Below are 24,181 nucleotides of genomic sequence, written 5' to 3'. Positions count from 1 at the left end.
GGCTGAGATTTTTTTTTAAAGCTGTCTAGGATGCCCAATTCCTATTAATTTCAATAGATTTGGACATCCAATTCCCATATGGTTCTGAAAATTTGTTCGTGTAGACCCAGTTTTAGGAGGGGCAGTTTAAGGCAGCATCACATTTTTACTGAACCTAGTGGTCTCAAAACCAATTCAGTATAAAAAGGTCTACACAACAATTCTAACTAGCTTTCAGATCTGGGTAGCTGAATCAGGTGGTTTTTTATTTATTTATTTATTTATTTATTTGGTTTTTCATAAGGAAACAGATAATGGAAAAACACAAAACTGTAAATAACCTACAGGGTTGTCTAGGTTTCCAAATACCACATGGTTCACAGGGTTGCTAATAGAATTACAAAGTTTGGTCTTGCAGCTTTGACAAGTTGTAAGACAACACTACATAGACATGTTGGGTGGGGGTAATTGTAATAAAATAGGCATACATGAATAAGGAGGGGAGAAGAGGCAGGGTTAGGTGGAATGTAGGTCTAGTAGTCTTTGAGCGATCTCTTCTTTTTTATCCAAATGTATCTAGAACTAGTTTTAAACCACTTAGAAAATGTCCCCAAGGTAGGCAGACCCTACATGATCTCTAAGTATTGCTTCAATTTGAGAGTGCTAAATGGTGTAAGTTAAATCAGTGTTTCTACACAAAATTGTGCTTATTTAGAGTTAAGGTTGTTAGTTCTTTGCTTTTTACATTAGGTACAATGTCCAAGCAGTTACATCATTTAAAACTCTATCTGCACTCCATTAATTTGTTCCCCTTCTAAACCGCCACACCTCCCCTGCAACCACAGCCCACCCTCATCATAAACAGACATGCAGACTTAACTCTGACCATGTGTATTGGTTAGACGTTACTGTGTTCTGTACTCTTCTATACAGCGATGTGTGGTGTCAGATTGCAAACAGCAGTTGCCAGTGGTTTTCCTGTAATGTTTAGGAAAACCTATGTGAACGGGTGAGCTATGTATGTTGTAAATTTAGTAGATGTAGAAATTACAGGTTCTGGGGTACACATTGGTAATTATAATTGCGATTAAGGCTATTTTATTGGTTCAAGATGAAGGAACTGTGATATTGGGTAGGGGAGACCTGATCGGGAGGGAGGGATGAGGTAGTATGGAGGAATATGAGAAAAATTGGAGGGGGCATGGCAGCTGTGCTAGCAATTTGGAAATTGCACACATTTGGGGGGGGAATTATGGATTGCAAGGGGAGTTTGTGCTAGCAGAGAGGAGGTACTTTTCTGATATGTACATGGAAAGGTAACACTGACCTCTTGCTTATGGTGAGAATGGAGTAAAGACAATTCCAATAGGAAATCCCATTACAGAGCCTAAAGTTGCATATATAAAGTCACTAATGCAGAGTTTACTTTGATACTTTATTGGCATTAAGGCAACCTTAAAGGTAAAATAGAATCAAACCTGCAAGAGATTCCCCCTAGACAGGCACGGCTTAGAAAACCACTGCTCCTTTAGAGCTCCTTCCTTGGAAGCAATGGTTACAGTAGTGAAGTAGTAACAATTACTTTTTATTCAGCCTAATTAGCAATGCCTTCATGGCCTTGGGGTCATTATTTTGATCATTTTGATAATAATTATTGAATCACTGCAATGCCTTAAATTCACTATTATCAATATGCAGTCTGCTAATGATGCCAAATTCCTTGTTCAGATAATGTATTGTTAGGTTCAATATAAATGGAACATGCATTTCCTCACAAAATAATCAGTCTCCTGGATATGGTAAAAATGGCCACTAACCAACCTGAAAAAGCACTTAGAAGACCATGCTTAAAAAATAAACTGTTCATGAACTCTTCAAGAATAGAATACAACATTGAGAAGAGTTGAGGATTAGAGGTTTGTACAGCATGATGAGCTTCACTGCAACAGCTGTCAGTTAACTCAACTTACTCCACTTGAACCAGCTTTGCTGGAGTGAGTGATCACACTGCAAAACAACACTTGGCCTACACAAAGTGACGGTTGCAACCCCATTGCATTACTATCTAGTGTCAGCAGCACTTGAGTTTCAATCTCCCCTCTTTCACAGGCCAGCTAGCTGGATCTTAAATCTCTTGAACTAGAGATTTGTGTGTGGATAGGAAATAGATTGCTACAAAACTTGATGTATAGCTCAAGCTAACAATGCAGTGAAGACAAGCCCATATATATGCTAAATATTAGACATGTTATAGATGTTGACTTGTTACAAATAAAAACATGGTATGAAAAGTTTTACATGAATTTAGCTGTTATTCATCCTCTAAGAGGTGAATTCATGACAGTTTGGAGCTGACTGATTACAGATGTCTGACATCTCTTTATCTATTGTTTTAGGTGGCTGCGATAAGCTCAGCTCTGACAGGAGATACCAAAGAAACTGAATTCAGAACTTGGCAAGTAAGTGAATGAAAATGACTTTTAAAATTATACGGTTTGGAAATGTAAGTGTATAAGTAATTTTAAGACTGTTTAAATCAGGGGTGGCCAACCTGTGGCTCTGGAGCTACACGCAGCTCTTCAGAAGTTAATATGCAGTTCCTCATATAGGCATCGACTCTAGGGCTGGAGCTACAGGCACCAACTTTCCAGTGGGCTGGGGGAGGGGAGGAGAGAGGGAAGGGTTGCCTACTGCTCAGCCCCTGGCTCTGCCACAGGCCCCGCCCCCTCTCCGTGCCCCTGCTCTCCCCGCTTCCCACCAGAGCCTCCCACGCCACAGAACAGCTGATTGGGAGGTGCGGGGAGAGAGGGGGAGGCATGATTGGCGGGGCTGCCGGTGGGTGGGAGGCACTGGGAGCAGGAGCTGCTGATGTATTGCTGTGGCTCTTTGGCAATGTACATTGGTAAATTCTGGCTCCTTCTCAGGCTCAGGTGGACACCCTGGGTTTAAATATTTATAAAAGTAACTAGTATTTGTTTTTAGGAGGCACCTTTCATATAATTATCAATTGCTTTACAAACACCATAACAAAAGTGTGCAAGCATTATTCTTATTTAAAGATGGGGAAACCGAGGCACAGGGAGGCTAAATGACTTGCCTATGTGCACACAGCACGTCCACGGCACAGCCAAGAATGGACCATAGAATTTGGCTCCCTGTTTACTGCTTTAGCCTCTACAAGTAGGGATTGGCTTCCCACTACAAACAAGTCTTTTCAACTCATTTTGTCTTTTAAAATGGAAATAATTCTGGGTTTCTCAAACAGTGGTCGCTGCTTCTGTTGAGAAAGCCCCTGGCAGGCCGGGCCAGTGTGTTTACCTGCCATGTCCGCAGGTCCAGCCGATCATGGCTCTGGGCCAATGGGAGTTGCTGGAAGCGGCGGCCAGTACGCAACTCGGCCCACGCCACTTCCAGCAGCCCCCATGGGCCCGAAGCAGTGATTCGCGGCCAGTGAGAGCCACAATTGGACGCACCTACAGATGGGGCAGGTAAACACACTGGCCCGGCCCGCCAGGGGCTTTCCCTACAGAAGCGGCGACCTGTTTGAGAAACTCTGAAATAATTCCATTTCAGGGGGAGTTGCCAGCAGGATAAGGGTTAAGAAACTTAAAAAAAGATAGAAAAAAAAAAAGCAGCTTCATAAGCATATAAATACTCTGTTACCAGTATTCTCTTCTGTTACTGGAATTAACTAACTCTTTAAGAATATACCATAGCAAAGAAGCAAGTGTGACCAGTTTTTTGGTCTGTAAAGTATTTCTCTGTCAGCTGTCAAAATGCTGGATAGACAAGAAGTATGATCAGAGATGTCCCTAAGATGTGATTCTAGGACTTGTTTCCAAGCCCATACTACATGGCTTCTCTTATCGGTCACTTCTTTAATAAAAAGTTCACTTGGCTTCCGTGGGGTTATCCAATATATTCCAGAACAGGACATGACCTTGCACCTGTGCTACTTTCTTTTTCCTTGTGCACTACTGCATGGCTAGTGTGTTCTTTTTGTAACTCTGAGCTATAGAGATCAGAGAGTCACGCTGGTAAAACGGTCTCCAAGAGTATGTTTCAGGTTTGCTTCCTTAAGAAGTTAATCTGATCTTTGGATCAAGTATCAACTACCTGAGTTTTTATTGTCTAAATGGATTACACATCTAACTTCTTGGCAGCAGGGCAGGGGCGGCTCCAGGCACCAGCACACCAAGCGCGTGCCTGGGGCAGCAAGCCACGGGGGGTGCTCTGCCGGTCACCGCGACAGCAGCAGGCAGGTTGCCTTTGGCGGTATGCCTGCAGAGGGTCTGCTGGTCCTGCCGCTTTGGCAGACCTCCCGCACGCGTGCCACTGAATCCGCAGGACCAGGGAAGGCCCCCCCCGCCAACTAATTTATCAAGAACTAAATGTTGTCTCAGGTCTTAACTATGTGAGTAAATTGGTATACCAAGTCTTAATAACAAAGTTAATTCCAATCTTCATTTTTCCTTCATAGGTGTTAAATCATCTAACATGAATTGTGCAGTGTGACAGTGTCAGGGAAATGTTATCTGGATTCATGAATACTGTTACGAACCAGGACTTCCATTTTCACTTTACTTCTGTTTAAATCATTGTTGTGATTCTGTCATGCTTAAATGAAGTGCCTTCTGCAGCAAAATTGGGAAAACTTGTCATTTTTCATTGTAAGCATTGCTAGGCTATTGGAATGTGAATTGCTCTTAACTGGTCCTACGCAGAGCATAGGCATTGTTTTCTGCAGACCCAAAACCTAAGTCTGATCTTGCGACATCAGTGTAAATCAGGATTTCACTCAGTGGAAGTCATTGGAGTTATGCTAGTGTGAGATCCACCAATGGGATCTTGAACTGTAGCGCGTCATTAGATAATAGTTCCAGGGTGTTCTTTGCATGATCTCACAAACCCTCAACCACAAAACAAACTAATCTATTTCCTACTATTGGTTCTGGTAGATTATAATGTGGGCAAGCATTTGGCAATACAATCTTGCATTCTCAAGAAGTTGTACAGGAGCCCTCCTCCCCCTATGAACAAGATCACCGAAAGGAAGGAAACATTTGGCCCGGAATATCAGATTCTTCTTCCATTTTGGAGCACAGAGTATTGTCCTATATGGTCACAGATACTGTTTCGCTATGTCAGGGAAAAGGCCCCCTAGTCTATTATTCCTACTAACAATTACTAGCAAGGAAGGAGGCCTGAATGGAAATTCCCTAACAACACGATCTACTGTCCAGACAGCCTGCTTCAATCATTATTCAATAAAAATAAATGCATGCACTAATGACATATTAACAAAAATATAGAAAACGATTTATCAGCATGTAAGCCATCTGGCCGGAATTGGGGAACTAGACACAGGTCACAAGGACCCTAAATAGGCCTGCTTAGTCTGCCAAAACAAAAACCGCAAGTAGCGGTGTCTGAATAGTCAAGGCCGCCTGACTGTCAGGGGACTATCTGTACGGAAATGAAACACAGTATGCTTGCATTTTAAGGGGTTATAGGGGTTTATGTACCAAATAAAGCAAATTGTTTATGCAATATACGCCACATGGGTAACCATAAAAGGTATAACCAATGACTTAATGAAATATGCTAATTTGCGGTTTTCAGCTATATAAGCAAAGACATAATCATGTTCTGCAGGCCAGCCTAACCCTTGTATGGGAGCGCGCTGGCCTCCACTTGTGCACAGGTGTATATTCAATAAAGGTGCCTCAGGCTGTCTGATCAAAATCTAGAGGTGGTTTTATTTTTTCCCGACAGCTATTAGAGGGAAACCAGATTTCTACTGTTCTCTAAGAAGGTGATGTGCTAGATCTCAGACCCTTTTTGGAGGAAGAAGCAGTATGTGTAAAGATCTAAATCTGCTTATTTTCTGTTTTTTCTCTATATAGCCTAACTGGATAATAAAACTGTAGTCCCAATCCTACAAACCTTCTAAATGTGGAACTTTCACTGATGTCTATGGAAGTTCTGCGTGTGGAGAGCTTACAGAATCAGGCCATATGGTATCCTTTCCTTTGATTCAGATTAAAAGTTGATGTAAATGACAGTTAAGAGTGAGAATGTGGTTTCAATTCACAGTAGCACAAGTGAAAATTTACATGTACAGAGAATAAAACATCTTGAAAACAACAGCTGCCACCATAAATTCACATAATTAAACTTTAATGGTATGTGGGCACCTCCATCAATTAAAGATGCCACACAATGTTGTTTTTGAAAAATATTTATTAAAAAACTAAAGTAAATATGGCAACAAAAACTTAAATAGCAAATGACATGACACTGGCCATAAAGCTTTCACTGTATTATTCTAATCAATCTCTGACAATATCAATAATCAAGTATGTCTCCAGGGGAAGCCACATGTAAACAACCTGAATGCATCGCTACATGATCAACTCCTAGCTGTTTGAGAACTATTAGATATGTGCCTCTTGCTTTACTAGCACCTGATCCAGGGCCCTTGTAAAATGTTCCAGGCATACTCAACTTTAAACAAAAGTGAATGAGAGCAGAAGATGCTCAACACTTTGCAGGATCAGGCCTGGTTCATTTTTAAAAAGACACAGCAAGTGAGCCAATATAACTGTGTTTTTTTCTTTTTTCTTTTCTTTTTTTTTTAAACAAAGAAGAGGGAATCAGAGCAGCAAGGGAACCTATACCAAAGTACCTTTTGTTCTTCTCTACCACACTTGAAGCTATTTGTTTATTCTCTTTTTAAAAGCCCAGCAGGGGAGTAAGTCAAGAGGTGCCTGTTTTTCCCCTTGGATAACTCTTAAGGGGAGCTTTGGGTGCACTTCAAAGAGAAAAACAGACCCTCAAGTCTATTAAAGACATATCTAATGGAAGCTCTGTTTTTAAAAAGTGGTAAAAAATCTTCAAAAAGCATCCAAGAATTCTAAGAAATCCCTTTTCCTGTTCTGATGATTGACAGGACACTCACTCATCTTGTCTGGTTAGCCATGACTTAAAACCCAAAGAGAAAGTTGTTACAAAATATTGGCTAAATTAGGAATCCTAAGAGAGATAAATGAAGACATAGTTGAGTATCATTTTAAAAAACCCTTAAGAATGTAAAGCACTATGCCCAGACAACCCTAGGTTTCACTAACAACACATATAATCACGGACAACACGTAGAAATAGTCACATTGATGCCAAGGTTTCCATTGTCTGCAAAAAGATGTGCTATAGCTGTATCGAAAACTAGACAGTCGCTGTTCATGATGGCAGCAGCCACCCCATCGTGAATGGAGCGGGGCGTTGCCTCCCAGGTTAGCCTGCGCCGGTTACCATTCAGCTCCAGTCGGTATGCAAAGTTCTCCGCTTGTTTGCGAGTGCCAATAAGCAATACAATAGCAAAAAACTGCTGGTGACCCTCGTACTTCTCCTGTTTCTCCAACACCAGCATGAAATGGTGACCAAAGCAAGACTGCATCATGACCCAGTCGACAGCTCCTGGCAGGTTAATGTCCGTGGCGAGAAAGACTATGTCTTCTCCCTGAAGGGTGGTAATGCTTTTGTGGGCGTGCATGAGGTGGGACATCACGGCTTCCAAAGAGCCCTGCCATTTACAGGAGGCACCGGGACATGGACAGGAGTAGGGACGGTATTCACAGATGTCTTCATGCTCCGGCTTTTCTGTATGGTGGAGTGTCAGGGAACAGCCTGTAGTGGCATACTGGAAGGAGACAAAACACAGGCCATCAAGATATACATCCAGATTTAATGTTCTAAAGCTCGCAACTGTGAACTGCAAAATGCAGCATCAGTAAGTGTCTTCATTTCATTCTAAATTTTACATTATGTATTTTTAAGTGCTCTGGATTCAGAGCTGAGCTTTATTTTACCCCCAAATGGATTCCTGCTTCATATACTTTTAAATGGGAATTGATAAACAAACACACTCTTAGAAAGTGCAGCATTACTAGTATTTGTGTTCCATTCAATGAAAGATTTTACTTTAAATGTTTGCAGTCTCACTCTGCCACTGCATGAGAATCAAAGAGAGTGAAACTAGTTTCACCATACAATTAAGCTGAAAGCCTAATAAGTGAGATTTTTGTTTAAAGCTCTCTGTTTTAATAGTCCCTGAGCCACACAGGTAAGGACATGTATTTGTTTTAAACCAGAAAATGCAGCTTTACATACTTATAGCAAATTCAACATTCCTTAAACAAAGCACATATTTCTTCAACCTTACACAGCAACAGTCCCTTAATGGGAAAGCTTTTCCCCTTCAGCCAAGAACCTGAATATCACCATTGTCACAGCTGTGAGACAAGCCAGAACACTTTCTACACTGACAGCATAAGCCCTCCACAATATATACATCTATAATTCAAAAGAAAACGGATTAAGCAAGAGTTTTCACTCTCCACCTGGCTAATGAATAACAAAGTCTCAGACAGGAGCATAACAGGGGAGGCAAACTTCTTTTCTCAACCTCATCCCTTATCTTTTTCATGCACTGATTTATTTACAATCATTTTATTCCCAGTGTCTATTTAGGGACCAGTCCTAAAACAACTACCAGCAAATAAGCTGAGTCATTTTGCTGGGATTCACAATGTTATATATTAAGTTTATATGCAACACGGTTAGGAAATGTCAAGTGACCGTTCCCATAGCAACCAGTACTTGGTCCTTGTGTAAGGGCCTCATGAAAAGTGCATCTTGGAGTTTCCTGACTTTGTATCATTTAGTGTTTCCACTTATGTGCTGGTGGGGTGGTTTTTGTGTGTGTGGAGGGGGAATGGTTACACTTCCTTCAGAAGGAAGAGAAAAATATACCTGGCTATGCAGTCAGAACTGTAGAAATCATACATTCCAAGACACATGGTAAGAGGAACTTCACATAAGGAATAGAAATAACTGACCAGAGAACATTCACAGTGAACAAGGTTAATGCTGATCTGCAAAAGTTTGTTTTGTTTTTTAAATTGGGTTTGCACCCTTTGTTTATACGTTATACAAAGAAGGCCCCAAACAATATTTTTATTTAAGTTAACAGGATCAGGAATGTCAAGATTTGATGGAGGACCTTAGATGTTGATTGGAAGATCTTACATGCTAACAGGACAGGTGAGTTGAATATTTACCACAGTACCCTGTATCCAAAATGTTTCCTGATCATTGGAGTTAAGAGGTGATTCCAAAATGAAGCAAAAAAAAAAAAGTCTCTTCCCAAGGAATGGGACAGAGGACTAAGCTACCAGCTTTAGGTGTAAGAATGGCAAACTCAGTGATCTAGAAGCTGAATTACATACCAAATACAAAAATATCAACACGTCTGGAAAGAGTTTCTGGTGATATGAACAAGTAAAAAAGGGTTGGTTCTTAATAATTATCTGACCAGTTTAAAAAAAAATCAAGGTTAAATGCAGTTTTTCCAAATGTTAAAAAAATAAACAGCTATTTCTGAGTCAGAACACGCAAAAGGAATTTCAGTTCCGAGGGTTAAATGCCTGAGAAACAAGGGGTTAGATTCAATGTCATCTCAGTTATTATACCTGTCACGCTGCTAACATGTATAGTGGAAGAACACCAGAGTACAGCCTTCTGTTTCAGATGTCACTAAATAGTTAATGAAGCTCTGCATTTACTGTATCCGCCCCTCCCCCCACTGTTTAATCCTCTGCTAAGGGATTTGTTTAGGTGTGCCCAGTGAGCAGACAAGCCATGAGTTCTGCACCACCACAGCAACAACAGAAAGAAGGGGTCCTTGCGTCAAAGGGCGCAGCCACAACTGATGCCAAATGCTGCAATTTGTCAGGATTGCTGCACTGCTGTTTGCGCACGCATGCATAAAACAGCAGACTGTTCCAGACACACAGTGTTAGGTGCAGGCAGACATGAAACAAGTCAGTCTTTAGCCTAAGCATTCTTCCCAGGAAAAGATTTTAGCCTGATTGCAGCTCATGTTGCAAATAAGTCTTTATGATAGTGACACACTTGTTTGGAAGTTAAAACAAAACAGAATGCAAGAGAGAACCGAAGTTCAGTTATATTTGTATTCAAGGCACTATTTTAGAGAGAGACCAGTGAAGGGGCAGTGATTTTGTTAGAAGAACCATCACTGTAAGTACTTTTTCCTTTTAAAAAACATAGCCTCTCACTTACCATGTTTTTTAAAAACCAACTCTGAACAGCCCTCAAACACTGTGCTTTGTTGCTGGAAAGCTGCTCTTGTGGCATAACTCTTACTTGTCATTTAAGGACAGTCCCCCAAAGGGTTAAATAGGGGTTTCCAGATGAATGTTCAGTATTTGAAAAGTGTGAGCTCTGGTGATGTGGATAAGCCTTGCCCAAAATTATATGGTATGTGAGAGTGCTGCTTTAGCTTCTGACCTCATCCCTGCCACGTGAAGCATTCAGTTAAATATAGATTTCAATGCCCAACCCACAATGATATTTTTCTCACCGTAGGTGAGTAAAGCCTGTTAAATAGGGTGTCACCGCCCTGAATCCCAAGTCTCCTGTATGCTCCAGTACCTTCCATTTATTAGCAGGCTTCTTAGGTTAGAAGCAGCTAGCTCTACAGCACCCTTAGCAAACCTCTGCTTCTCTACAAAAGCTGCATTTTCTGCTACTGTTAAACTAGACAGAGGCAAAACAATTTTATGTAAAACCGAGCGAGTAACTTCATTCAGAACAATCAATGTCAATTCAGCACAGTGAAAACAATGCAGAGGGGCTTCACTAGAGAGGGGAGGTCTACACATTAAAAAACAAAACATGAGAACAAGAAGATATCAGAAGGGTAAATAATGGGAAAATAAACATCTATCAGGGAAAGATAGAGAATGAAAGCAGAATTGGAACTATTAATAAAAATGTCAAATCATCATCTACGTCAGGGGTCGGCAACCTTTCAGAAGTGGTGTGCCGAGTCTTCATTTATTCACTCGCATTTAAGCTTTCGCGTGCCAGTAATATATGTTAACATTTTTAGAAGGTCTCTTTCTATAAATCTATAATATATAACTAAACTTTTATTGCATGTAGAGTAAATAAGGTTTTTAAAATGTTTAAGAAGCTTCATTTAAAATTAAATTAAAATGCAGAGCCCCGTGGACTGGAGGCCAGGACCCGGGCAGTGTGAGTGCCACTGAAAATCAGCTCGTGTGCCGCCTTCGGCACGCGTGCCATAGGTTGCTTACCCCTGATCTACTTCTTTCACAGCCTTGTGTCCTGCAAGCCTTAAAAGAACCTGTTGTGCCTCAAAATTAGAAAGTATAATCTGATGTTACTCTTGTTAGATCTTGGGCAAATGTAATAAGTAATTCTAAGCAGAATCATAAAGCGTAAGGACAGAAGGGACCATCAAGTCATCTATATCATAGGCCACCAACACCACCCCACACGCTACCTCAACAACTGAAATTAGACCTAAGTATTACAGCCCACAAGACACTAAAGTACTATGCAGCACACAGAGAAAATAGAAGGGACTGACATGCACTATTGCCTGAGACACCTACAATGGCAGTAAAATGATTTAGATAATCCTGGCAAGTGCCTCATACCCACATGCTGCAGCGGAAGCCAACCCCACCCGCCCCCCATCCCTAAAGTCACTGCCAATCTGACCTGGTGGAAATTCCTGTCTGACCTCACCCACATATGCTTATCAGTTAGACCCTGCGCATGTGAGCAAGAACCAGCCAACCATGCACTTGAGAGTGAGAATGCTTGTTTTACCTTTCTAGTTTTGAAAGATTTAAAATAAGGTCTGAAGTCAAGGGACACAGAATCCGTGCTAGATCACCAGGTAGAGAGGGAATATACATCACATAAATATGAAATGCCAAACAGCTAGCATATTTACTTGACTAGGAAAGCTGTCATTCTACCTCCCTATGTGATGTGTTTATTTGTGTATGGATAATTAAAATTAAGGGTCGCATATTTGTCTACCAATGAAAGATTAATTTTTCTATGTATGTTAACAGTCAGACTTAGTTTGCCTTGTTTATGTAAACTTCTGATAAAGTTGTGAGGTAAGCAGGAAGCACAGAGGGAAATTCAAATTTTTTCTCAAGTCAAAAGTTAATTACAGAATACTGTGAGTTTATTAGGTTTTGTTGTAATGAGTACACTTGTCTTTAGAGGGCTTAGAAGCATCTGATTATCTGGTAGAGTTAGCTGGAAGGCAACATCTGCAACTGGCATATGTCTTGAAACACATCTCTATATCTAATGTACCTGTGGTCTAAATTCCTAAAGGGCCGAGCACCACCATTCCCAGTGATGTCAGGAAATGTGGGTTTAAAACACGTGAAAAAAAAAATCAAGCCACTTACTTCCCTGAGACTCCTGGAATATATGCAATAACGAAAAATACAGAAATCTGACTATTTCCTTCCTAATTTACAAAATGTATTCTTAAATCAAATTATTCACATCACTAATAGGGTGACCAGACAGCAAATGTGAAAAATTGGGATGGGGGTGGGAGGTAACAGGAGCGTACATAAGAAAAAGACCCAAAAATCTGGACTGTCCCTATAAAATCAAGACATCTGGTCATCCTAATCACTAAGAACCCAATCATGTGGCAATGGGGGGAAAATCCTAAAATGTTTTCAAATATATATTCGTATTAAATGTAACTGGGCCCATTCCATGTAGTTGCCATTAGCAAGTTTGCTACAAATGTGTTCCAGACATTCCCCCAGTGGAGTCCTCAAAGCTAATACAAGGGAACTAAGTTTGTGGCTATGTAAATCTGAAGCAAATTCTATCAAAACTAAAAACTCAAGCAGGAAGTAGCATGAGTTTTAACACTATCAGGAGTGCAGTTCTGCACAGGGTTATGTCATTTCTATGGCCACAATAATGATCACTCAAGCGTGAAGTACTATCATGAAAGGTAATGCTAAAATATTGTAGAAGACACAAGTGTTGGTTGACGTGTAATTATATGAAGTCACTGCGGTTTTATAGCTCAAAGTAAACAGCAGCATTTAAAACTAATTATTTCACTGCACATTTTTGAATAAGTAGTTCATCTAAAAAAGCACATTGCATCGCTCAGTTAGCTAGGCCACATTGCCAAGTTTCAGCTTCCTAAGCAACTGAACTACTGCAATCTCACACAAGTACTGTATAATTAATTAGATTTTAATAGCCATTCATACAGCTGTAAGTTCACAAGGTTTATTTTCTCCAATCTACAGCATCATTACAAAGTCACCTGGGACCACAAGAGAAGCTAAATCCATATTTAAAAAAAAAACAGACAATAGCCTTGCTGACTAAACAGCACTTTTCTACGGCTAACCATTTCAATTCCATATTTATTTAAAAGAGGAAAGATAGCAAGATGATATTTTAGTATATTTTTAACAAGGATTTTGACTCAGAGGATGATGTGCTTTTCAAGTTTTGAAAAGCATGCCTAGAGCATTCTGTAAGTATTTTAAAATTTCAGTGACTTAACACTGTAAGTCCTCTAAGACTCACTTCTTTCATAATGTCCATAAGAAGCAAGTAGATAATTATATAATGCTATATATATATTTTCAAAAAGCCTTTGTAACCCATCCGGATGGGCACAGGCCATAACTAAGAAATCACATGACCCTATTCCTATAAACCTTGCTGTTTTCTCTATTGTATACTTTGGGGCACTGTAAAAACAGTAAATAGATGCTTTCTAAGCATGGAAGACAAATGCCAGTGGAAAATACCCTGGTTAATTTCACTTTGTTGCTCTTTTGGAGAAGTATGTGCAGCAGCACAGAAATTACTCATGGTAAAGAAAGACACCCCCTTTCCCACATTCAAAGAGAGTTTGAGAGAGTAGAAAGTAGGAGATATTCTTACTATTTCCACCCCTTTTCCATCATTCAGAGGCAGAAATCTCCTACTTTCCAACAGCTAGTAGGAAGTAGGATTTCCAATTTAGCAGATTCCTACCAGACAGGGGCTGGGGCGAAGGATGGAGCTCCTATGCAAAGAGCAGAAACACCAGCCTGGAAAAACCCCAGCACTCTCCCCGTTCTCCAACAGCTAGAGAAGACAGGGGGCTGCTCGATGACCTTTCAAGGTCCCTTCCAGTTCTAGGAGATTGGTATATCTCCAATTATTATTTGCCACTCTATCTTTTGTATCCACCTCTGGCATGCTCTTCAGACCCTGTACTAACTGGTGCATATATATATGGCAATGACCAAATTCTATGTTTCCTGCAGGCCTCCTGCGGGAGATTTGGATGCATAAAGAAAAGCACGATCAGGTCCCAGCCTATTTCCCACTGAACTATCAGCTTTAACAGCTTTCAATCACTCAGACTACATTTGAACTCATAAGCCAGAGATGAAAAGCTCCAAATCCCATCACCAAATAAGTCTCTGACCTATGCAGTCCCCATGCCTTCTCCCCCCGCCCCCTTTCAATTATTTCATCTTCCAATCTAAGCTACATCCCTCCCTTTTCCCAGTCAGTGTTAATGGTATCAGAGCAGCTCTGCAGGTCGGAACTTACCAAGCAAGATAAGTTAATTGCAAAGGTAATATTGAGGAAACCATTTTTCCAAAATTCTCCCAACTGCAACAGAAGTAAAGGCTCCAAAATGCAAAGTTAAGCTTTGTAATTAACTTTGTGCCATCTACACATCCACATACGTTTCAACCAAGGACTGAAACACTTTACAGAATATGTGGACTCAAATCACTATAGCTGGCGTCCTTCCCAAATTTATACTGACACAGCACTTAAACTATTAGGTTGAAACTTCCTGTGAATTGAATTGCCGTGCATCTGCACTGAAGATCAACAGTGGATCTACTGGGACTCATTGTCCAGAAATAGACCAAAGTGAAAGTCGGAGACAATTCTAGAGAAGAGGGGAAGGATATAAGTGCTCAACAGAGAGTAAGAAGATTTCTACTTGTTTCCTTCCACTCCTTATTTTATATTGTCTCTGTCTCACAATTAGTGGTAGTTTGCAGGAAAGTTTTTTTTTTTTTTCCTCCCAATTGAACTATTAAAGCCCATGTACTTAATATTTCCAATAACCCTACCCAAAGCAAGATACCTGAGCAGCAAAAGGGGTGGGGTGGGGAAGGGTGTGTGTGTGCATTTTCTTGCTTCTTTACGATGTTTAAAGAAGGAACAAAAAAAATTCTGCTTGGTTTTATTTACATGAGTCAGTTAGGGTTTGTCTGTGCTGGGAGCTTCTGGCCAACTGGAGAACTGATAGGTTAATAACAGATATACCAAAGAGGAGAAACTTGACTCAGAAAGAGATGAGGTGCTTTTTATTCAGACTGTTTAAAATCTTGTTAGGTTTTATTGGTTACACTTTTTTATTTAAAGAACAGGAGAGAAAAGAACTTGGTTAAAGAATCAACAAGTCCATCTTTTTTTTATCCTGTAAAGTGAACTGGTTAAATGTATTTGCTTTGCTAAAAATATCACTATAAAATAGAGAAAATAGCTTGATTAAAGGAAAGCCTGAGTAGAGGGAGCTGTTTTCATCAAGATTTGTAATCGCTTATCAGTATTTCCTACCACTAGCAGTGAGGCTAGGAAACATGTAAATGTTTTTGAACTTGGGGGGGGGGGGAATCACTTCAGTTAAACTTTCTGTGCCCATTTCTGAGTCACCATGATGCTCTCCAACAACAGAAGACAAGCCTTGACACTTCCAGTATTTAACACTTCCATTCATGCACCCCTCTCAGGCCTCCTTTAATCATAAAGCAGCAATAAATAAATTAAATACAATAATAATAATAAAGCATAAGTCCAACCTGGCAATGGCCACTGTCAGACAGGGTTTCAACCTAGATGGACCTCTAGTCAGTTGCAATACAAAATGAACTGTAATATTGTGATGAGAATAGTTGCTTTGGGGGGTGATGCATTGATTTCATTAAGGGCAACTAGGAAATACTAACTGTCATGGAAGATTAAGACAGGACACTTTAAAAAATGAAAACTGGGCAAGCAAGCATATCTGAAAAGAATGCATGGAAGGTTTTGTTCTTTTTAGGCCAAGAATGCATCACAGCGAGGCATCTGACTCTTTGAACTTCTTCCTATACTGGATTAAAAGAAAAAGCTGTGTTTAGTTCTACATTCCGTGTTATTACAATCATGAGATTAATTCTCATTTGAAAACTGAACAGAGAGAAACAAACTCCTAAGTTCTTAAAAACTCAATAAAACACTTAAACTCATCCCACCTTGTCCTGTGATCTAGTTCACAAGCTAAATAGGTGTCCCAACAAATGACTGTCACTGAACTTAAAATGTTGCAGTAAGTGGCACTGATGATTCATTCAGGAGGGTGTCATTCTTCCCTCTGAGTCAGTAATGATCTTGAGATTGTTATGGGCACTATTACAGCTATGGACTGGCTTTCAGAGGTTATACAGATTAATAACGTAAGAATGGCCATACTGGGTCAGACCAAAAGTCCATCTAGCCCAGTATCCTGTCTACCGACAGTGGCCAATACCAGATGCCCAGAGGGAGTGAACCTAACAGGCAATGATCAAGTGATCTCTCTCCTGCCATCCATCTCCATCCTCTGACAAACAGAGGCTAGGGACACTATTCCTTACCCGTCTTGGCTAATTAGCCATTTATGGACTTTACCACCATGAATTTATTCAGTTCTCTTTTTAAATGCTGTTATAGTCCTAGCCTTCACACCCTCCTCAGGTAAGGAGTTCCACAAGTTGACTGTGCTGCGTGAAGAACTTCCTTTTATTGCTTTAAACCTGCTGCCTATTAATTTCATTTGGTGACCTCTAGTCTTGTATTATGGAATAAGTAAATAATTTTCCTTATCCACTTTCTCACATCACTCATTGATTTATATACCTCTATCATACCCCCCTTAAGTCTCCTCTTTTCCAAGCTGAAAAGTCCTAGCCTCCTTAGTCTTTCCTCATATGGACCCTCTCTAAACCCATACCCATTTTAGCTCCCTTTTCTGAACCTTTTCTATCGCCAGTATATCTTTTTTGAGATGAGGAGACCACATCTGTATGCAGTATTTGAAGATGTGGGCGTACCATCGATTTATATAAGGGCAATAATATATTCTCAGTCTTATTCTGTCCCTTTTTAATGATTCCTAACATCCTGTTTGCTTTTTTGACCGCCTCTGCACACTGTGTTGACATCTTCAGAGAACTATTCAAGATGATTCCAAGATCTTTTTCCTGACTCGTTGTAGCTAAATTAGCCCCCATCATATTGTATGTATAGTTGGGGTTATTTTTCCAATGTGCATTACTTTACATTATCCAGATTAAATTCATTTGCTATTTTGTTGCCCAATAACTTAGTTTTGTGAGATCTTTTTGAAGTTTTTTCACACTCTGCTTTGGTCTAACTATCTTGAGCAGTTTAGTATTGTCTACAAACTTTGCCACCTCACTGTTTACCCTTTCTCCAGATCATTTATGAATAAGTTGAATAGGATTGGTCCAAGCATTGACCCTTGGGGAACACCACTAGTTATTCCTTCCATTCTGAGACTTTACCATTAATTCCTACCCTTTGGTCCCTGCTTTTAACCAGTTCTCAATCTATGAAAGGATCTTCCCTTTTATCCCATGACAGGCTTTTACGTAAGAGCCTTTGGTGAGGGACCTTGTCAAAGGCTTTCTGGAAATCTAAGTACACTATGTCCACTGGATCCCCCTTGTCCACGTTTGTTGACCCCTTCAAAGAACTCTAATAGATTAGTAAAACACGATTTCCCTTTACATAAACCATGCTGACTATTGCTCAACAGTTTGTTTTTCTAATGACCATAAATATGCCATGGCACCCTTCATCAGAGTACTGATTTTAACAAGTGTTCTGTTCAACCTGCGTCATTATATTCTGCCTGCTTCTGTTATCAAGCATTCTCTCTCAGGTCTTGTCATGAAGTTACATTCAACAGCAAAGCACATCAACACCTTTTGGTGTCACAACCACTATTAGCTTCAGCCATTATTGTATTGTTGTGAGGCTTAGCTGTCTGTCAGAGACATTATGAAAGTATAGAGGGTTATAGGATCTCTAGCTAAACTTTCAAGAATAATTGAATTAGAATTGCATCTCCAAAACCTATATTGGAAAAGATATGTACTTCAGTTCACTAAATTTAAAAAAAAAAGTTTAAAAATGCAGTAAGATTTAAATATTTAATCTGCCTACCTGAAAAACTGTGAAGTTCCATATTAAATCTAAAGATGTCAGCTATAATTAGTGACAGGACAGCTTGTTCAAACCCCCACCACCACCACAGGACTGCAAAAAGTTGGCTGAAGAGATGTGATTGATGCCCCATTCCCATGGTTAAATCGTTCTTTTAAAAACAGAATTAAGATACCTCGCAAAACACTTTAACTTCATAACTGCAGGATGACTGTGCCAAATATTAAGAACGAGACATTCTGCATCCAATTTACTGCAAACTAGAACAACAATAATCAATATTTAAAAAAAAATTCAGTAAAATTAATTTAATGCTGGTGATGGATGACACTCCACATTGCTGAAGCATGTAGCTGGCCTATAGAGTGTCAGGTAAGTGCCCTCTTCTTAGTACAGTGCGTGTTCCGTTTGTAAAGCTTTAAAAATACGAACTGGAGACTTAGCAGAGCCATGCATACACTGTACTACAAAGGGCAATTACCAGACTCTTCACAGGTACAGCAGTGGAGTTCCACTGTGAGAATTATGTCACCTCCTTAGTGTACACTGGGGCATTGCATGGAGCAGCAGACGGAAGCCCACAACTTCAGGAGGCCTTGAAAGAAAGAAAAGCTCACAGTAAATATTATTTAAATTGAAAACCAACAAAGCATCTGCCCCTACAAACTGCAAAACAAACCTGCCATCGTTTATTTTTTATTAATCTCAGAAAAATCCTGGAATTTTTCCCATAACTGCAAATATCACGTGTCTCAGTCTTGCTAGCAATGGAATTTAATGTAAATTCACTTATCCAATGGGAGTGATCAGTTAAGGTGAGCTATTACCAGCAGGAGAGAAAAAAAACTTTTTGTAGTGGTAATCAAAATGATCCATGTGCAGCAGTTGACAAGAAGGTGTGAGGTAGGGGGGGAGGGGAACATGGGGGAAATAGTTTTACTTTGTGTAATGACCTATCCACTCCCAGTCTTTATTCAAGCCTAATTTAATGATGTCCATTTTGCAAGTTAATTCCAATTCAGCAGTCTCTCCTTGGAGTCTGGTTTTGAAGTTTTTTTTTTAAAAAGTTTCTCTCTCCTGATGGTAATAGCTCACCTTAACTGATCACTCTTGTTAGAGTGTGTATGGTAAACACCCATTGTTTCATGTTCTCTGTGTGTGTGTGTATATCTATCTACTGTATTTTCCACTGCATGCATCCGATGAAGTGGGCTGTAGCCCACAAAAGCTTATGCTCAAATAGTTAGTCTCTAAGGTGCCACAAGTACTCCTGTTCTTTTTGCAGATACAGACTAACAGGGCTGCTACTCTGAAACCTTCCTCTTGGTCATTGTTTCCTAGGTGTCAATGTTCTGGCCCCTGAGGCTTTCCATGGTCTCTTCTGGACTCTGCATTAATAGGGGTTGCTTTCAGCAGGTTCCAACCAGTTCCTCAACAACCCTATTCATTGCAGCCCAGACAGAGAGGCCATACCCATACCTCATGTCCTGTGTGCTGCTCCCAAGAGCAGGCTTAACTCTTTTTCCTCCTCTGGGTAGCAATGCAAAGTACACGTTTCATAAAAATATTACAGAAAATCCCAACTTCCTCACAGCTTCTCTAGCTGTTTAATAGCTTTTTGAAATTGACTGGCAAGACACTGGCCAAGAGAAGGTCTGAGCTGGCCTGAAAGAATTCTCAGCACAAGGCAACTTTTATGCTGTAACAGCTAATGTTCTGGCGATATTCCCTCAATGTTCCCAACCAGGATTTAAGAACACCCTAACAGATTGTGATCATAGAATCCACCTCAGATTTTACACTGAGACCAGTGCATAGGTGGAACAGGAGTTAGTGACTTTCCACCCAGCACTGACTTAACTCCTCTAGTGAAAGAAAACATCAGTAACACTTATTTATGTACCTTGCTATCAAGTCCCAGGTCCTTGTCTAATAGAGCTCTCACTTTTTTGGAGGGTGGGTGGCATACTTTAGATTGGACACATTATGTATTAGAACTTGAGCACGAGTAAGAATTCTAGGTAAGAATAAAATATTTTAAAAAACAGATGATGACAGACACTAAGAACTGAGGTAAATATCACTCCTGGAGTGCTGCTGTTGGCTGATAGTGTCATGTGACCCTGTAAAACTACAGAACCTTAAATAGTGCCAGGGCATGAGAAAAATAAATACTTACAAAGGAATATGTAAAACAAACTGGAGTTTTAAGAACAAGCCTCACTTTGGAAAATCAGAGTGAGCAAAAATACTCTTAGCTGTAGATCACAGGACATAAAAGGTGGTGGAAAATGAGCAGCCATTATGGCCTGCTGTCACGTTTTCCAACCAGAAGGAAAATTCACTATAAGCATCAACTCCAGTCAAGTCTCTAGACTAACACAATGGAGTAAAACCGTCTATTCCTTTTGTAATATTCCCTATTGCCCCAGTTCTTCAAGTTCATGTGATAATATGAACTCCTGAGCTTGTGTGCAGCCTAACTGCAGGATCTGTGGTTGTTTATAAAAATCGAAGTATAATATGCCTTGTATGCTTATTTCCCTAAGGAAATATTTTAAGATATATTTTACACAATCTACTTTCAATGAACAGCCACATCAAAGAAAATCAAAGCTCTTAAATTCAAATGAAACTTTTCTAAATATTCTTTGGAGCTTATTGTGGTTGGAGGAGAGAATCATAGAATATCAGAGTTGGAAGGGACCTCAGGAGGTCATCCAGACCCTCTGCTCAAAGCAGGACCAATCCCCAGACAGATTTTTGCCCCAGATTGAACTCACAACCTTGGGTTTAGCAGGCCAATGCCCAAACCACTGAGAGCTATCCCTCCCCCAAACACTTTATTTAAAAGGACACTGTCAATTTGCAATGTAATCAATTACAGATGTGAATGAACAGTAGTCTCAGGTACTACATCTGTCCCTGATTCCCTTGGTCTATCACATTACCTATTTTTTAAAATATACCCTTGTTACTGTAAGAGAGACCCACCCAAACTACAGAAGACCATGCCCAGGGAAAGATGTGAAACTGATTAAATACCAAAGTGCTGTCTATAGGCATAAAGTAAGCAAACTGAAAATGAGAGGACAGATTTTTTCTCTCTCTGATCTCTTGGAATTATAACAATGTTCTAAACAAATAGGGAAAATGTATTCAGTGATCATGACTTTTAAGATCTATTGTGTCCCTCTTAGTCACCAAATTAAATCACAGGCCTACTTATATAAACCTTAACCCCCTACTTCTTTCCAGTGATTTAATTAGAGATGGGCATTTGTCCTACAAGAGAAGTATATTGCATGAAGAATATGCAGTAGGATGGTCTAAACCCTCTGCAATGTGAAAGAGGTCTCTGCAAGAATCTAAGTGTGAGAGATATTACTTTTAAAAATTAGATACTTATGTAATTTTTAATAGTTGATTGTTTAAGCCTTAATGGTGTAGTTATGCATAATGCCACTGTGCAGCAGCAGGGCTATCAAACAGGATTAAGGCAAGGCAGTAGCACTAATTTGTAAACAGGTATGCAGAAGAGCCACGCTGTCGGTATCTTTAAGACAAAGAACAACAGGATATATATTCTCTGTACTCTTATTGCTCATGTTCCCCCCACCCTTCTCGTGAAAGTCACTGTGCTCCTAGCACCAGGCTATATGTCTACTGACAGGGCTAGGAATGGAAGCCCCTCTGTGTTTCTGCTGGAATGGGGTGATAGGCTATTACTGGGGTTCCTCTGGCTCATACTAATGTGAGAAGCTTCTCCTGTTTCTGCTGGGAAAGGAAGCAGGGATTTGTTTAATAGCCATATAAATAACTAGGACAGGAGCCTCCCTCTGGTATGACGGGGAGGTGCAGAACGTTCCTGTTGACTGGAACCTGGAAAGGAGAAGCGAAACTTTCACGATCTCGCCTCTCTGCAAAATTCTGACATCTGGGAAGTTGAGAGGGCAGTGACCAGGGGAACAGGGCTCCCTACTGGCAGCTCTTGGAGGAGCCTTTGCTTTGTCGCTCTACAGAAGTTGACAGCAGCATTCCGGTCCGGGGATGAAGAGAGGCGCAAGGAGTTTAGCTCCATCCAGTCCCCCCGGGACCGTGTCGGCCAGAGCAGGAAAGGGGCTTGGAGGATGCTCTTACCTTGCAGGGGAAGAGGACAGCCGAGGCCACTTTCTCCATGGCCAGGTTCCTGATGCTTGGGGTCAGGGATCCCCTGCACGTGGGGCAACAGCTCAGTTTCTGCCGGCATTGATTGCACACCAGATGCCCGGCCTGGCACTGCAGGATCGGGGGCAGCACATAGTCGAAGCAGACGGGGCACTCGAACAGCGAGGTCAGCTCGTGGTGCTGAGGCGAGACCGGCTCGCCGCCGCCGCCTCCCGGGCCTGAGATCACAGTGGCCGCGGCGGGTAGCGCGGAGGAGCCGGGGCCGGCGGCCGAGATGGTGGCGGCGGCGGCGGCAGTGGGGGCAGCAGCGGGGGACGGCACGTGCTGCTGCTTGCCGCAGGGTTTGTTAGCACTGGGTCCGGCGGAGGACGGGCGGCTCATCGCGGTCCGAACCAACCATCGAACTGCGGGCACCTGAGTGGCCACTCACCGAAACCCGGCGGGACCCGCGCGCGCAACAAACCGGCTGCGGGGCAGCTCTCGGGAGCAGGCCGCCGTCAGCAGCCGATTGGACGCCGCGGACGTTCCAAAGTGTCCCAGCGTTCCGAGGGGAGCTTCGGCCACCAGCCGGAGAGGGGCCCCGCCAACTGCCGAGCGCGCCACGCGCTGTCCTCAGCTCGGCGTCTGCAACATTGGTCTGACGCAAGCGAGAGACGCAGGAAGAGGGTGTAGCGCCCCAGCCTGCTCCCAGCGCCCGGCTCTCACTGAGCATGCCCCAGCCGCATGCCCAGGCTGCCGTGCTCTCGGATCAGCCCGGCGCGGCGGCGGAGGCAGAGGCAGAGGCGACGCGGGGGTGGGCGAGGAAAGGGGGTAGGAGTTGCACGAGCGGAAGATGTTTGCTGACACTCCACCGGGGGAGGCAGGCCCACACTGGCGTGTCTGACGTGTAGGGGCCCCCTTCCCCCGGCCGGGGGCGAGGGCCGCCTCTGCTTGTCTCCACGGGACTGCGTGGCTGCTAACATGGCTGGCGCAATCCAGTGGGGGAAACAGCACAGAAAGCACCAGCAGGCACCGAGTTTTCACCCAGGGAGCTGTGATCTATTATGCATCCATCGCTATAGCACTTTGCAGGACTAAAGGGTGGTGGAGGGGCTGCTACGCGGTGATGTTCATGGGAAGGGTGACTAATTGCGATTCCCGGTGGCAGGCGGAGCTAGTGTTTTTGCACCGCACGGTTATGGTAGTTAGTCTAAAAAAAAATGTCCCTTGGCGGTGGGAGTAAGGATACAGCAAAGCTCCTGCTGCATAAGGGCTTATTTGTGACGAGTCACCGTCTCTTCGGAATCTCGTGCATGCTGTGGGATGCATTTAGTCCAACGGCATATTTTTAATGTCACCCACCCATGCTTTGCGTTGAAATATGTATGTTGCTGATTTGACACACGTGTACTGTGTGCGTGAGAGAGAGAGACTGATCCTGATAAGGAGCGCACGTTGTGGGATACCGAATTCATTTTTAGGTGAAATGTGGTTGCAGTTCAACAGATCCACTCGTGTGACTCATCAGCTGGCCGGATTGCTGTAAAAGCCACGTCTTACTGCTTTGCTGGAGTGCACACTGCCTACGTAGGTGGGGGCGGAGGCTAAATGTTTTCCTTGCCTTCCCTTCGCTCCTAGATGACCGTGTGTGTGGCATGTGGCTTTAGACACGACAGAACCTGCATCTTGGCAAGGGTGGGGTTAGACTGGATGACCCTTGCAGTCCCTTCTAACCTATGGTTCTATGATTCTGGAATTGCAAGTGTGTGTGTGTGAGAGAGAGAGAGACAGAGAGTGAGAGGGCAAATAAGAATAAAGGCATCCTCCCACATAATGGATTATTGGTGCTATGCACCCTGACACATTT

At 41.8% G+C, this 24,181-nt stretch overlaps 1 protein-coding gene and 1 long non-coding RNA gene across 2 annotated transcripts; one reads left to right on the top strand and one right to left on the bottom strand.

Annotated features, from left to right (window-relative positions):
* The first annotated feature begins 1,481 nt into the window (after positions 1-1,481).
* Positions 1,482-9,082, top strand: LOC116839949 (uncharacterized). The gene is made up of 3 exons (XR_004377280.2): positions 1,482-2,438; positions 5,886-5,999; positions 9,004-9,082. It is a non-coding gene; the product is annotated as an uncharacterized LOC116839949 (long non-coding RNA).
* On the bottom strand, positions 6,180-23,060 carry SIAH2 (siah E3 ubiquitin protein ligase 2). Its single transcript, XM_032806237.2, has 2 exons — positions 22,309-23,060; positions 6,180-7,678 (listed from the first exon to the last, which is right to left on the bottom strand). Exons 1-2 carry the CDS (start codon positions 22,714-22,716, stop codon positions 7,121-7,123), a joined length of 966 nt encoding a protein of 321 aa, XP_032662128.1. The 5' UTR covers positions 22,717-23,060; the 3' UTR covers positions 6,180-7,120.
* Between the last annotated feature and the right edge of the window lie 1,121 nt (positions 23,061-24,181).

This window comes from Chelonoidis abingdonii, chromosome 8 (assembly GCF_003597395.2).
Source record: "Chelonoidis abingdonii isolate Lonesome George chromosome 8, CheloAbing_2.0, whole genome shotgun sequence".
NCBI classification, from domain to species: domain Eukaryota; kingdom Metazoa; phylum Chordata; order Testudines; family Testudinidae; genus Chelonoidis; species Chelonoidis abingdonii.
Note: the sequence above shows the minus strand (reverse complement) of the source record. Positions and strands in the feature narration are given on the sequence as shown.

What these genes read in the sequence shown, in the direction of transcription:
- SIAH2 (XM_032806237.2), bottom strand. Translation starts at nt 22,716, where the DNA reads ATGAGCCGCCCGTCCTCCGCCGGACCCAGTGCTAACAAACCCTGCGGC. An exon ending in CTGTCCTCTTCCCCTGCAAG is followed by an intron (nt 7,679 to 22,308) that starts GTAAGAGCATCC and finishes GTCTCCTTCCAG; the next exon opens with TATGCCACTACAGGCTGTTC.